The sequence below is a fragment of the Dermacentor variabilis genome, chromosome 3, assembly GCF_050947875.1.
Source record: "Dermacentor variabilis isolate Ectoservices chromosome 3, ASM5094787v1, whole genome shotgun sequence".
Classification (NCBI taxonomy): domain Eukaryota; kingdom Metazoa; phylum Arthropoda; class Arachnida; order Ixodida; family Ixodidae; genus Dermacentor; species Dermacentor variabilis.
Genome location: NC_134570.1, coordinates 184,262,278 through 184,278,763, shown reverse-complemented (window position 1 = coordinate 184,278,763; position 16,486 = coordinate 184,262,278). Strand labels below are relative to the sequence as shown.

The window sequence follows — 16,486 nt, the reverse complement described above, 5'->3', positions numbered from 1 at the left end:
AAACACTTATAGAGCAGCGCTCAAAATTTGTGTTAGAGCGTATCGTAATCGTCGGCTAATTTTTTGAAGTGTTCATTTCATGGTTAGACTGTTTGGCTTTCAATAGAACGCTGAATAATGTACTACACTAGGTGAAATATAAAAAAAACTCTCACAAAGGCGTTGTAGTTGCATTGTGTTGCGGATGTATGCATTAAAATATTCACTGTGAATTTCCAGCGTCTTTCATGCGCGTTCTTTCCTTTTCTTTATTAAGTGGTGCTGAAGCTACTGTGCCTTGCCATCTGTACTTTTGTGGCGTCGCCGCTGTACGGTGAGTCCTCTGGATTTTGATATTCGCGTGTTAGAGTCTCCAAGAAAATAATTTTTTTTAAATGTCTATAGAATGATCTCCGTAATCACTAGATCATTTTCATTGAGGCGGAAAGAAAACAAGTTGGTGGTGCATCCCTCTTTATAGATAAACGGCGGCTTCACCGTATTAGCAATCGATGCTGTCGTTTGTTCGTAATTGTTGATGTTCTATATTTATATATTTATTCATTGGACCACACTTGTGGCTCAAGCGGGAGTTCTTACAGAGCAGGTTACGAAAGACCAGTTCACAGAGAGCCAGTCTCTCAAAAAGAACTCACGAAGATAACAAAAGAAGCTTACAAAATACAAACACAGCGTGATGAAGTAAGCCGCCCATAATTGTTTGGAACTTTTATATGTCTTATGTGTTAACTGCGTGTTATTCTAAGTCATTCTAGTTCATTATAGTTCGGGAAAAAAGAAACTTAAGCACGTTGTATTGGTAAACCCGAAGTTCTGGCTGGAACAATACGATGATTTATCACGTGACTACATACTCGACACGATCTCTAACCTCGACCTCGGCACTCGACTCCACGCTTATATAAAACTGTTCCTGAGCGACAGAACGGCCACCCTCCGTCTAGGGGAATTAAGTCCCAGCAATACAAACTGGGCAGCAAGGGCACCCCGCAAGGTTCTGTCATCTCTCCGACGCTTTTTATTCTTGCACTAGCCGGGCTAGGCAAGATACTGATCAAATCGTAAACCTCAAATACACCATATACGCAAATGACGCAAGGCTTTGGATCCCCGGAGTTAGCTTGGGGTCAGTTGAGCACGCTATACATCAAGCGATTGACGCGATCGAGGAATACCTCGCTCACACGGGCCTGCGATGTTCGCCTGCAAACTCGGCGCTCCTCGTCCACAAACCATCCAGAAGCGGTGCCAAACCAAAGAGCGACGTCAGAGACACACACGCCATTACTCCCAGAACAAAAGACGGAGGAACCATTCCGCAGGTCAACAAGCTCAGAGTCCTCAGCATGCTCATTGAGAGCAACAGCTCTAACCCTGCGACAGTGGAGAAGATCGTGACAAAGTCGAATAAATCCTTGAATCCCATGCGACGCGTAGTAAACAGACAACACGGCCTTAAGGACGGAAATCTCCTTAAACTAACACACGCCTTTGAGCTATGCCACTTCACATTTTAGGCGTCCATGCAGAGATGGAAGGCAGCGGAGACAGACAAACTCAATGTACAACTGGGGAAGCTAGTCAAACTAGCTCTGGGAATCCCCAGCAACACCAAGACAGTTCCTGGGGGTACACTGGGGGTACACAATGCACTAGAAGAAATCGCCGAAGCTTAAGAACGGGCTCAATTGACAAGACTCTCAGGAACCGAACCGGGTAGAGAAATCCTAGCCAAACTAGGTCATGACACCACAGCAATCGAGTATCTATACCAAAGCGTTCCGATGGACACACGCAACTCCTACATGTTTAGCCCACTCCCGCGGAACATGAATACAGCGCACCATCAACCCAGAAGGCTGGCACGCGGCTCGTTTATTCTGCGCGGAATACGTGATAAGAAGATCCTAGCCTGTTTCGTAGAGGCGGCACAGTACCCGTCCAGGAAGGCCTTCGTTGCCACCACGGTTAATAAGCAAGACAAGTGCGAGATAGCAGAACAGGTCGCCATCGCACTCGCGCTCACAAACCCGACCACCACCAACGTCTACAGCGATTCACACTCGGCCGTCAAAGCCTTTCAGAAAGGAGCCGTTGCAAGCCAAGTACTACGAATAATCAGTAGATCCGTGCCGCTGCAGAATCACACCATCTGCTGGTTCCCGGCACACCTCTGAGAGATTGAGGACGCCCCTCCCAAACTCAATGAAATGGCTCACAGGAGCGCGCGAGACGCGAGAACTAACCCTCCGCGACGCCACCTATTTTGGTCGTGACCATCTCAGCGAGAATCGGGACTCTCCCTCCACATATAAAGAGATCACAAAGCATTTTTATCTAGACCGCAGAATATACAGCACACCTCACAACACGCTCACCAGTCCTCAAGCCCTCACATTAAGAATGCTTCAAACCAACACGTACCCCGCGCAGAACAGACTACGTCACCGACATGCCTGAGCTAAACACAACATCATATTGCGAAAATTACCATTGTACACTAGACGTATATCATTTGATCTGGCCATGTGGTCGGATCCACGCAAACAAGATTTAAGACTGCGCCAGGCTACTAGAAGCATTACGCAGCACGGACTTGGCGGAGCAGCTCTGGCTGTCCAGCGAGCCCACGATGCGGCCAGGGAGTTACAACTTCCGGTCCCAACGTGGGAGAGCCGCTCTATGGGGCCTTGCGCCCCGTAGCTCGCAGGACCTTTCATTAAAGTTATTCCATCCATCCATCCGCAAACATCGACAAAGATGATGAATGACATTGAAAGTAACGGGAAGAATACTATTTGCTGAGACTACCATCGGCTCAACGCTCATACGCGCATCACTCAAGAGACTTAAAGGTTGGCGACAACGTAATTGTCGACATTCCTAACACGTCCAAGTTATTCGGGCCACAAGCCCCGGGTCAAGAGGTGTACCCAGAAGCCGATGGATTTGTGCGCGCCTGTTCAATTCGATTACAAGGAGGCAAAGTCTTCAAGAGGCCAGTGCAGAAGCTACATCGTCTTGAACTAGATGTCACCACATTTTAGGCCCCGGATGATGTGGGAGATTAGCAGATGACAAAAAAATAATGTATCGTGGGCTACTGCCTCCGCGAGTGGTTGTCCGAGTGGCGCCGAGTGGCGAGTGGAAAGAGCTGCATTGAAGAGTGGCGAATACCCTATGGCACATGCCCGTGACTCAAGTTAGTGTAAAAGACGCTTGTGCCCGTCCAACTGTCACATGAAGACGGAGGATATGAGGCACACGTGGAGGAGAACGAAGCAATGTGCGGTATGCTGGGCCTGGAAAACATGCACCGTCTTCTCCTGTCTCCCTCGGACATCATGCATTGGCACCAAAGGCCTAGCTAAACTACAGACGGTGCGAATGAACTCGCTGTCTGCACAGGATAATTGAAGAGTGACACATAACCTGTGACATATGTCCTGTCACCCAAGTAATTCCAACGGTTGGTTTCGATCCTTTTTCCTTGAAAAGCAGCCCGAGGCTCAACCCCCTCAACTATGGTCTACTCAGTGAAAGTATATGTCAGAATACGATTACACGAAAACGCAGATTCCCTGAAGTGTTTCTTTAATTTCTCAAAGAATATTAAAACCATTAGAAGATAGATCTGGCGGTAGATTATTTTCGGCCTCATAAGTTGTGAGCATGGTTTTTTTTTGAAGTACACAAATAAGGAAATCTGCAGTCACAAAAATTACGATGTTGCCATGTGTGTATCTGCAATGCGCTGCGCGAGGCCAGTGAAGAGTTCACAAATCGTTTTAAAAGGCAGGATGACTTATCTCTCTTTAGGCCACATGCCTAAATCAACAAGACGTCGCGAAAGTTCCTGTCAAATCACAACCATAGTCCTAAGAGTTATTGTGTGAATATTGAATGGGATCTTTTTTGTTTGTAGCGGCCTAATTAGCGCATTGTAGCATTGGATCAGCAACAGGCGAGCAATTCAACTCAAGTTGCAGAGTTTACCATCCTGAAACCTTAAATATAGTACAAGGGCCGCCATTGTGGAGGGCTCCAGAATTATTTATACCATATAGAATTTTTAACGTGCACCGATATTTCAGCAGAAGGGTGTTCCTGTAGGCCGCTCCCCACCAATGGGGCCGCAAAGGTCGGCAATTAAACCCGCTTCCTCGTGCTCAGGAGAACGCCATAATACCGAAACGCGTAGGCGAAGGAGTTGCGTCCTTGATATGAAAGGTGACAGAGCGTTGAGAAGCTCAGCGTACGCGCCAATCTAATGCAGCATGCTCGTACTACGCGGATCTCTTCCGAAGAAGTACAGGATTGCTGTGTCTTCTTTCGTTCGGCAGCGCTATCGCCTGAAATGCTGGGCAGTCAGCCTTCGCTAGGGTAAACTTGCCCGTTTGGTTCCCTGCGAATAGTCACCGTCGTCCATTACCACTCTAGTGCGCACAGTCCATACTCTTACCTAACAATTGCAGGCATGCTTCTCTGCACACCCTCCTCGTAGGTAAAAGAACCTCAAAAAGGAAAACGCATATGGTAACGAAGTAGAGCTACTCTAAAGAAAACAGCATAACCGAAACTATATGGAATATCTACTAATTTTAAGGGTATGACCCCCTCTAGCCAACCTGCTGGAAGAGGCATGATAATAGCCAATTTTACGTCTAGCATAGAAACCTGTTCAGAAGGTGCTATACCGCGTTGTTCTTCTTTTTGTCTGCGGCAAAAAAAAAACTTAAAGCTGGTGAGTTGGAGTTAGGTCGTTTATTTCCGGAGACATTCTAGTCTGCTAGTGCTAAATTACACCATGTGTATGTGAGAAAATGACCGTGTAATATTATTGTGAATGTGTTGCTTTCGGAAGTATCTGCATTATATCCCGCCCCCTCCTCTTCCCTTCTTTAAAAGATGTGACAGTTTCATCGGAATGGCGATGCGTCTAGAGCGATAGCATGTTCTCACGCTGCGACTGCCAAATTGGGACGGCGTTCTAACTTCTAACTACAAGCGCGTGCGACAAGTTGAGGCGACGCAGCGCAACATGCAAGGCCACTGCTACTCCGCAGAAGAAACGGTGGCCTGGCAGCTTCCGGATGCCTCACAATGCTGGCATGATGAGGAGCGTCGTCACTTGTGTTCGAGGAGCCTCATTTCTGGAGGAGCCTCATTTGCGCTAACCTCCACTCACATCGCATGGTCTCAGGTGGCTGCAGATAGCTGCATTGACTTAGCACGTCTACCGGGGGCGCCAGCGAAGCACAGTTATCTTGGCTGTAAAATGACAAAAAGTGTAGCAGTCTTGCCAGAGGGCGATGCATTGACAGTGATATAAAGCTTGAACTCCGCAGATGGTGTTCTAACTATAGGTATATTCGGTACGTTTGCACGCAGCACCACGCAAGGCCACTGCTGCCGACCAAAAAAAGAACAGTGCCCTGACATCTACCAGTCATCTCAAGTTGTCTGCGCAATGAGGAATGTTTCTAGTGGCGTTCGAGGAGTCGAACTTTGCTGGTGAAAGGGACTGACGTAAAACCGTCGGCGTTAGCCTTCGGCGAAGGTGACGTGGTAGCGTTAGCTTCACGTTTAGTGCCAGTTCTTTCAGACCAGTACGTAAACGCAGCCGCTCACCAGGAGCTATACGTTAGAAAGCTATTGGTTTGGGCTAGTTGGTTACAACCCATCATCAATGTTATTTGCGCACCACATGCAACGACGTCTGGGGAACGACAGACACAAGCGCAAACTTTCTACTAGCTTTAATGGTAGGAAGTCGAGTGGTTTATATAGATACACAAAGGTCACGTAACATGGGACAAAATAAAATGTGCATGTGCATTCAAGAAATCAGACTTGCAGACATGTATTCGCAATAACAAGACAAATCCTAAATAATATTTCGAAACCCAAGGCACACATGTGGATGCTTCTTTTTGTGATGCTCCTAATGAAGCCACACTGACGCAGTTTTCCCAACGCGATGAATTTTTACCGCTTCATTTATCTCACATGTCTGATTGTTGTGCTTAGCTACAACCTTGCACTCACTGAACAATGGCTTGCAACCGCAGTCCCGACAGTGTAAACCCAGATACCCTTGCACGGTCCTGTATACAGTATTGTTACGTTCCCGACGCATGTCGTTCAGGAATCAGTCCGTCTGGCCAATGTACCTTTCCCCGCAGTAAAGCAGGATCTCCTACGCCACATTTTCTGTACACCCTACGTACCGCTTCCCGCGGTTCTTTGTGTGTGTCATGTTGCTTCCAATGCTTTCCCCCTTTTCTTTACATAGAATACTAATTTGTGCGGCTGTATAAAAACCACTTTTACCCCGACAGGGCTTCCAATATTTTTAGATGATGTGAGACATTATTAAAGTACGGTATTACAACCGTCCCTCGAGCGCGACTCATCTCGGTCTCGGATCGTCTCGGTTTGGTACTTCACCCAGACCGCCTGCCAAGTTGCAACAAAGACTCCGCAACAGATACGATGACATACCCTGGGTATCCTGCCTGCTGCAGCCGTCCAACTTGCACCTTAAAGCTACTTTCCACTACGCGGTAGCAAGACTTCTGCAGGGCATTCATTTAGCATCTGCTTGCTACCTGCCTTTTCACCAGCTTTGAATGGCTTGAACAATAGAGAAGCAAAGGTTTATTGGCTTGTGGCTCATATTTCCATCAAGCGTGTGAATCATAGAAGCATATTTTCAAGTCCAGGCAACGGATTCGTTAGTTAATCTCACAAGACTCAGGCCTGACCTAACGGTCTGCAGTACCTCATCTACATCACTTGAACTGTGAGTTTCGCCTAATGCCATGATCACGAAGAAATGATGCAAACAGCGCAACACATTTTTTCACGCGGGATGCGTCCTAAGATTTAAAGAGAGGTCTGTCATATTCTGCCAACAAGAGGTCACTCAATACAAGTGCTATGAACGATGCAATACACACCCCTTGCTTTTGTGTGTACACTTTGTTGTCGGAAACTAGGAACGCCGAGTTTAAACAAAATAAAAGAAGCTCACGGAAGCATCCTACATCCACTATGTAGACGTATATTTTATTATGCATTTGATGTTACGTCATATTTATGTATGTATATAAACCCCTTCACTTCTTACCATTAAAACTAGGGGAAGTTTGCGCTTTTCTGCGGTTCCCCAGTCCTCGTTCCAAGTGGTGTGAAAATAACATTGATCATCAACAGGAACGGTAGTTTGGAATGGGTCCCGTGCATTTCAGCTTTCAACGGAACAAGTGCCGTCACCAACGTGGGCCACTGGGTGTGCCCCACTAAGTGCGTGGCGTCAACTTAGCTAACTAGGCATGTGCCACTGGGAATGTGCCGCTCTACTGTGACGAAAGAGACTCCTTAAATTTATTCGATGCTGAGCGGAATCGAGCCTACGTTACAAGGGTTCCTCAATGGCTGCAACGCGATGCAGTAGCAGGCTTCGTCACTACGGCACTGGTTATGTGCCGTTGTTCAATGAACACCTTTCACTGCAACGTTTTGGTCAGCTGCGCCATGAATGCATTGGCATATGTGCCACTCTTCGAGGAACCTCTCGCCCACTTGAGTCAGTGAGTATATTCTAAAGAGCGTGCGGGAACAGTTTTCTGCGTTTGCAGGCACCGTTGAGCCACGCTTTTCGTCTCGTAGGCCACGCGTGGGCTACATCGCAGTGCCACTGCATGGAGTAGCGTGTCCAGAAAGAACCCCGAAAGAGGAGCCCGGTTGCGGTATGACACGTTCCTCAGTGTTCGCACACACCAGCGCGCCATACATTTCGGACGCCACGCGCAGGCATCGTGGTGGCAGCGCTAGATGGCGCTGAGTGTTCTTACCGGAAGAGCGAAGGAGGAGTCCTACAGTCGTGACCGCCTCATAAATACCTAATTTCAACGTTGGCATTACGCTGTGCCGCGACATTGGCTCAATGCTAACGCACTACTTTCGATAGTCATCAAGATATGTGTTTTGCCGCCATTTTCTTCTTTATTCGTGCCATGCATAACAGGACATAAATAGCCCTAAATGTCTCCTTAAATTCACTTAGCACAATATTGTATTCCACGTACGCGGTTTCCTTCCCCCGTAATAGGTTAAATACAGCGTGAGTGTTCCGCTGATTCTCTTTCAGTATAAGCTGGTAGAAGATTTGTGCAAGAAAGTGCACTGCTAGTGGTCGAAGAATTTGTCGCTTATCATTTTCATCATTCCTATGCATCAACAAGCGAAAAGATGTACTTCTTCCTAGGAAAAAGTACTAATCCAATAAGCGGAGCTTACCCAGTCGGTCGTCTTCAGGAGAAACCAACCTGTGCAGTTATCATAAGGTGGGTCTGCAATATAAGTACATGCAAAGCCACACAAATGTTTTATTATGCTTTGTTCAAGAAAGCCTAAAATAAAGTTGCCGCTTTGGGTCAAATAGGAATGTAGTTACAGGAAGGCTCGAAGTTTATTTGTCTGCATAAAAATTTTTTCAACCTTAAAATTTCTAAAAATCCCGTAGGCATGACAACGGAAAGAGGTGAATAAACGCGTTGATGTATCATGCTCTGTTCTTAAAAATAACAAAAGTTCTTGCGTAGAACTGTCGCGAAACCCTCGCAAGTATTGAAACAAATTCGAGTGGGAGCAAACTCGTGCAGTAAATTTGGGCGCTTTAGATGCTAACGTAGGTTGTGTGCAGAACGCCGATATCTGCTTTTGGTGCAGTCACAAGCTCGTGAACGCGATGCATCAATTTCTGCACACATAGATATTTTCAACATCCATAGTATTACATTGGACGTACTAGTATAGATTCTGGGCCATATAACGTAAAACTATTCCAATATGTTTTTATTCCAATCCCCTCACGTCAAATTTGATTTACCGGCGACGCACTGGGCACCCTGCAGCTATTAAATAAATCAGTTTTGTTCGGCATAATAATGCATCTCTATTGCGTACACGTCCCTGAAGTGGTGAGTTATCGCGGTTTTGTGACTTCGCGTGACAGACACGTGAAGCTGGTGCAGCCCGAAAACTTTTGACCAACAGCTGAGGGCTAATGGCAAAAAGTAGACGAATCAGAGATAAATATTTTTTTTTCCTTTCGTTCGGTGAGATGATGCATATTCATTGTATACGGGTCATATCAGATTGGGAGCTATCGCGGTTATCGTGACGTCGCCTGAAAGACAGGCGAAGTTGGGGTGGTCCAAAAATGTTTGGGTCAATCGCGAAGGGCTGATTGCATAATTGGAATAGAAAAGCTTGGAATAGCTTTGCGTTATAGTGCCCCTGCTTCGTACTGGTGCTAGAAATTAACTTTGTCTCTCGAATGCCGTAAAGTGTATTTACATCAGCCTATCCGTTGTATGGATAAACTGTTTATGCGTTTTGTTGCAATTCAATAGGGAAATGGGAGGTTTTGCGAAGATGAAGCGTGCTCTTGAGGGCGTGCTAGTGGTTTGAAGTGTGGTGCAATCTCCATCTGCATTTGCACAGCACATGTCAATATCACATTTTCTTACGTCGCGCTTTGAAATGCTTCCAATAAAGTTTCTACCATGCTTCGACAGCTTATGTGACCAGAGATCCGTTCGCATACTCATAACCCGAGGAAAACAAGGAAAACGGATTTACGTGTTTATGACTTGATCGTTCTACGTTTGAGCAATATTTAAGTCATTAACACAGACAAAATAGAATATAGTTGTCGAATGCAAAAATGCGATTGTGGGATAGGCTCTCAGCGCTAAAACGGAAAGTAAGGAAAGGCTAGCGTTTACACTAATAACTCCGTGTTGCTTTAAACTGACAGGCTAATTTCTATTTTATATAAACTTCGTTAATTGTAAAGCTCGTCGCCCCCAAAATAATTGGAGTCCGTGATAATGTGCCAGAAGAAAAATGTGTGGCAAAATGCGTCACTTGCACCAATTTGTTTATTCGAGAATACATATCTTGTTAAAAAGATAACTCATTCATTAACTTCAAATATCGTATCGTCACAATACAATTACGCAAGTTCTTTTTTATTGCTGCGTAGTTTTTACTAGTCTTTGCAAAAAATGAATCGGACTCTGTAGCTAAAGAACTCTAAACCGAGTACATGGTTTGGCGGTTCTTCAGTTGGTGACAGTAGCTGAGAAGAAACTGTTTAAAACTCCTTCAAAATTTTAGAAATGCTTTTAGGTGCAAAAAAAAAACACGGACAACAGAATAAAAGACACGGATGGGCGTACACCCGCAACTAATTTTTATTTTCCACGATGCTTCACTTATAAACCTTTGAGCGTACGAACAGGAACATACACGGGTGAGAACACATGAGATACAAACCAAACCTAGTCATATCCCATCAACCAGTTATATTCCATTAACCTAATAATACCCCATGAACAATTTTACACAAGCAGACTTTGCAGTGATACGGCAAATCGCTGCAAAGTGTGCACGTGTAAAAATTTACTAGAAAACACATGTATACTACTAGAAAGTAAAGATACGGTGGCACGGGAATTAGCAGTGGCGATGTATATCAGAAAGCGTGGTGACAAATGTATTAGCGTTCCGTAATTCTCTCTTCACGGGAATAGGTTCCTGGTTCATAGGATAATATTAAGTTTGGTTTGTATCTCAGGTGATCTCCCCTATGTATGTTCCTGTTCGCATGCCTGAGGGTATACAAGTGAAGCATCCTGGAAAATAAAGATCAGTTTCGAGTGTGCGCCTGTCCGTGTCTTTTATTCCGTTGTCCGTGTCTTACTTTTTTGCGCCAGAACCACTTGTAAAAGCCATGTACCAACTAGCCCGGCAGCAGATGTTACTAAACATTCCTTCAACAATGATTTTCTATACCCTTTTCAGCAGGCTAAGTAATACGCATGAATCCGCTAAGATGTGCTATATTAACATTAAGATGACATAACAGTAGTTAAGCGACGAAAGACTTTTACCGTTACTCGTGTGGGGCACTACGAACGACTACTGAAACACGCCGCGCTACTACCGTGTGCCTTGGCGCTGATCCAATTTTCAGCAGCAGGGTTACTTGTATGGTAGGTCACGAGTAGCGCAGAATTACAGTGAGGGGCGGATCAGCCTAGAGATAACGACAGGAAAAGGTGTGACGGCGCTTCTTTTTTGTTTGAGCCGGCGTCGAGAGAAGCGGGACCTAACGACGACCACTGTATTCTGTCATCTTTACTCTCTTATTGTCTTGCAAGTGCACGGAGCTGCTCAACCAGCCTAACCGGACCAGTTGACCTGACATAACGCATTCCATCGGTTTTTGTCTGTTTATACAGCTCGAGCCTGGCGGAATCAGATTTAGAACAGGGCATTTGCGTAAGTTGGGCACACATGTAATATGGTATCAATATTCTCAAACCGTATAGCAATGTACATAGAGCAGAATCATTGAAGACCTACTTACGCATTGACACTCTGCCTTGAGCATAACACAGCAAAACGAGTTCCTTGGTAGCTTCATTGAAAGAAACAGAAATCGCTTAGCACGTTGGAAACACTATGCGGTCAGAAAAGAGAGGTGACATTGCCAGAATAATCGGTAGGATTTGAAAAAAACCGCACTAAACTAGTACTAAATGTATTTTGTTAGCTCCAATGAGTAAATATGGCGTTTCGTAGCAGTATAAATATGTCGAGAAACACTTGGTTGATACCTTAATGCTCCCGCAAAGCTGGTCTGAAAAAGCTGACAAATAATTCAACCTCAGACTACCCAGTTTGACTTGAATAGACTGGACGAAAAGTCATTCACAGAAACAAATGCCTTGGGAGCCTGGCCTCACAGCTCGTTAGTCCAGAAAGGCTTTCGAATGCCTCTTCAGTACCTGAAGGCAACAGACTTGAGTAGCCGCCTCTAGACATCTTGCACCTAACTTAGTTCATGTGAAAGTGTGATATAGACTTATCCCTTCTGCTTCTGTCTTTTACTCCCCCCCCGAATCCCTCCGACGTTTAGGATAGCAAACTAGACACAGTCTGGTGATCCTCCCGGCCCTTCGTTAATCTCTTCTCCCTCTTTCTCTCACACAAATAATTACGTTTACATCGAACTGTCAACACAAACACAAGCCTGAAAGCAAAAGTGCTTCTGAACCGTATTTATGGCACCAACTACAGAGGCCCCAGGACAGGTGTTTTTTTATTGAGCCTGAACTCAAACCGAATATGAACAAACAAAAGCATGAATACAAGTTTGGAACACGATGGTACTAGAGTATACGGCGAACGCTCTGTCCTTGATTTCCATTTACAGGAAGCTTTATTTCTTCAGTTGTCGCATCCTGCTACGAGACAGTGCAAGAAGCGACTTCGCAGAATACACTGCATATGAGAATAAATGCAAATGGCCGCCTCGCCAGGAATGTTTGCAAGTGTAAACTCGACGACGTCAAGTGAGCTCTGCGGACAAACCATTGCTCGAGCAGCGTTGTGAATCACCTTCTTTTTTAATTCTGACAATGCAGGAATACTTTCATGTCATACTAACGCTAAGTGTAAATAGTAGGAACAATATTAAGAAAAACTACAATACCTCTACAACCCATTAAACAAGCTGGCCAGGAGCAATCACGAGCAGGCATAAACTGCACTAGGCGGAGGATGGGTGCAGAATGTCAACCGAAGAAGCGCCAGTGCGTCTTGTTGAAGTAATTATCATTCTGCTGCGAATGAATGCGCTCTTATTTTCAGTGCCCGGCAGGCGCGCAGGTAAACGGCCCCATGGTGCTGGTGTTGCTTTGTGGCACGGTCCAATGCTCACTTGCTACCTCAAGGCCGATCAGAACGCTGCTAGGAGTAGTAAAAACACTTGGAACACCTAGTGTGAGTGCTTTAAACTTTTCAGTTGACTCTTCATCCCCCCTTTTAGTTTAGGAAGTAGAGGTTGACACTGTGTGTCGCACTTATCGTCTTTGCTCAAAGCTAAAGGATCTCACTTTCGTTTCTGGATTAAGGTTTTTCTAAACATTGTATAGAGGAGATGGCAAATGCTAGAGATAATAGCAGTGATGATGACAGCGTGGCAATGGCCGTAGAGACCGAACGAATAAGTGCTCAACAATGATGCTTTTTTTTCACTGTACTGTTACATACCGCTTACGCTCTGTCATTGTATTACCTGTGTTCGTAGCTGTTTTCTAGACGCTATAAGTCTTCGATCTTCTTCCTGCGATTTTTCGGAAAGGGTGTATTCCCTAAATAGGAAGAATGGAGGTGTCCCATCCTTCATTAAAACAGTTACAATTACATGCCTTCGAGATGAAGAACGAAAGCGCTGAACACTCGTTATTCAGGCCAAATTGTGTTAATTCTGATTGTATTAAAAGTACATAAAACAGCGAATACGACATGTGAATCAGGAAGGTTGTGGCAGTTAGGACATCTTCTCGGTAGGAGTGAATGAATATATGCTGCTGTTCCCCTGGTAGTGTAACGTTTTGAACATGATCATGTTATCAACTTATGATGGGTGTTGGCGACATGAGCGAGTAAACGTAATCATTCAGGTAATGGATTCTTTACTCATTCTTTGAAGGTATGAAAGATTTGTTGGTTAAATTTAAAGGAAGTAGTGGCATTTAACCTGTGGGACAAGGATGCCTACTTGGGAGTGTTCAGCTTCGGTAATGGCACTCGCACGCTGTTTGAAAGACAAAAAGCTCTATTCTCAGGGCTTGAGTTCAGGCGGAGGCTCATGTACACTTACTATAATATATTCTTGAGTTGTACGCGCCAAAACCACTGTCTCATGACGACGTATGCCGTAGGAAGGGGATATGAAATAGGTTTCATTACGTGGGGATTTTAATGTGCCTCCAATGCAAGATGCGTTTGTGTTATTGAATTTCGCACCCATCGAGATGCAGGCCGCCGTGGTTGGCATTTCATCCCGCGACCTCTTGCTAAGCAGCGCAACACCATAGGCCCTAAACCATGCCCTGGACACTTATTCCCGCCCCGTATTAGGAGTAACAAGCAAAACATTTCTTCTAGTCGGGAGCTCACAGGCCGATAGAGAGGGTCAAATTTACGTAAATTTCATGGCGTACCTACTAAGCGAGCTCATCCTGACAAGCCGGAAGGAGAGAAAGAGCGTCACCTGTGAGGATAGTAAAACAACAGCTGTACGGCTGTTCCATTGGCAACCCATCAGTAACTGCTCGGAGTTCTTGACGGAAACCTTCTCCATGAAGAACATACATGCAGAGGCGCTGCAACATTTACATCCTAAGAGAAAATGTTGCGTAGACTCAAATACATTCGTAGGTATCGGAAGCAACGTCACATTCATCCGCAAGTTTATGTGCTCTGCGTCTTGCGGAGAACTGCAGGAGCGTTACGCGACGCATAATGCTATAGGCCACTCCGTCGCCAGCAACCTGCAGGAAACGCTTGGGGCAGTTCTCTGTGTAAGTGAAAAAGCAGTTGTGCCAAGTGAAATTGTGGCAGGTTTTCGCACAGAACGCTGAAATCACCCGTCCTTGCTCGTGCACTTACTCTTGCTGCTTTCCAAGCCGCGTTCTGATCGGTGCAATTGGTTCGGCTGTGGTGTTTCGAGGACCTCCGAACACTCATCCCCAAATAGCAGGTTTGGTGAGCACTGATTCGAGAACCACTGCGTTAAGAGTGCAGTGTGGGTAATGACGTCTATCTAGTGTGCATTCACCGACGACTCAAATTGGCTTGGTGCTGCTGCGACTAACAGTGCCCTAAGTACGGTGACTGACTTCAAGCAATATATTTTTCACGAGAGAGTACTGCACTTATGACGTCGCAATTTTATAAATTCTGTTTTGCTAGTTGGGATAAAGTAAGAACGCACGGTTACTGCTTTCTTGAGTTGCCCCCTGTCTTGGTCAATTCTGTCAATTTTTATGCATTTCTCGTTTTACTGCATTTTTATGCGATATTGATCTTTTTTCGAATGCCTAAGTATGTTCCTTTCCTTCTGCTTGATTGCCTGCTCTATTTCTCATTGTATTTTTCACTGCCCCCTATAGTCATGATTCTGAGATATCGTTCAGAATTTAATATTTTGTATTTGTTTAGTGCGTGTGCACCTTTATTTCAAAATAAGTTCATATGTGCATTCATTATGCCGCGCAATTTGGGGGGATTGCTTACAGGCAGCATGAGCAGCAGTTCTTGATGTCATCAATGTCGTCATCATGGCCATGACCTTCATGATTCTCCGCTACTTTCAGCTTAGCAGTCTCTCACAGGTGTGGACATACAAGGTATTCTGGAGATAAGCAAGACTGACGCGTGCTAAGACCACTGAAGAGCGATTATTGCAGAAACCCATACGGTAAATCAATTTTTATTGGCTGATGCACTCTGGCTAGGTTTAGGTCGATTGCACGCTACATACAATGTCTGTGCTGTCATGGTGTCTGTTACAGGAATGAATCCTTTGCAAGTGCGTGATTAAGATAACATTGTACTTTGAAGAAACAGCACGAAAGTTTCTCAATTCATTAAGGTACATTTGTCAAGGGAGTGTACCATTACTTTATTTAATTTCTATTAATATATTTGAGGTGCATATAGTGCCTTGCATGTATATTCTCTCATCAGCTTTTGCGTATCTCGTACAATGAAGACATTACTAAGCATTCTACAGGCGTTTTCACTGAAATGCCAATCAATGCTTATTATGGGTTACCGCACAAAAGGGCGCAATTCAGAAAGAAGAACTTACCAGGAAGTGCTACCAGTAAGAAAACCATGCGAGGAAACAAGGCCCCTTTCATAGCTTTTTCCTGAAACCTACAAAAACGAAGTCTCAATATCATAACAATGTTACATGTTATGAATGCATGATAATCACAGGAGAAAACCTATACTAGCCGCCGCAGTTTCGTACTGGTGTGATAAGGGCCGCGCCTAGTGATGCCGGGAGAGGCGCCACAAAAAGCGAACACCTGCATGATCGCAGTGAGATAGGATTCTATCTGCCACCCAATAAAATACTATGCAGCCTTCTTATTGTTTCTTGCATTCTGCAAAGCGCAAACACAAGTAGCGACGAGGTTGGCGGAAGGAAGGAGCGATTAAGGAACAAAGTGCTGAAGCTTACCAACCAACCACCGAGGCAACGCTCTCAGGAGCGAGGCTGCAGGCAACCGCATGTGCAACAAAAAGCAACAAGATTTCCGAGATGGCAGCCTCCAGTCGGAATGTTGAAAGGGATCACGGTCACTGACCAAGCCAGATGTATAAACCGACGTTTCGGAACCGCGTACGGGTTCCTTGTTCTCTGAGTTGGACAGGAAATCGTCCTCACATATGTAGCCAGCACGGAACGTAACGAACGTGCGTAAATGGCAGGCATAGTCCCTGGTGTCCGGTCCATCGTAGCTGGCGTCAATTGAATGATTAGCGGTTCTGGCAGCCACCGGGATGACATGTTCTTTTTTTTTTAGCAACAACATTGGCATTGTCT

At 45.2% G+C, this 16,486-nt stretch overlaps 1 protein-coding gene across 1 annotated transcript in view; it reads right to left on the bottom strand.

Annotated features, from left to right (window-relative positions):
• The window catches only part of LOC142574941 (uncharacterized), an 83,596-nt gene that overhangs the window by 19,897 nt on the left and 47,213 nt on the right, over nucleotides 1–16,486 (bottom strand). Inside the window, exons 2-4 of the mRNA XM_075683929.1 lie at nucleotides 15,743–15,810; nucleotides 11,447–11,497; nucleotides 8,305–8,357 (exon numbers count right to left, since the gene is read on the bottom strand). Coding sequence (XP_075540044.1) covers nucleotides 8,305–8,357; nucleotides 11,447–11,497; nucleotides 15,743–15,810 — 172 coding nt within the window. The remainder of the gene's footprint in view (nucleotides 1–8,304; nucleotides 8,358–11,446; nucleotides 11,498–15,742; nucleotides 15,811–16,486) is intronic.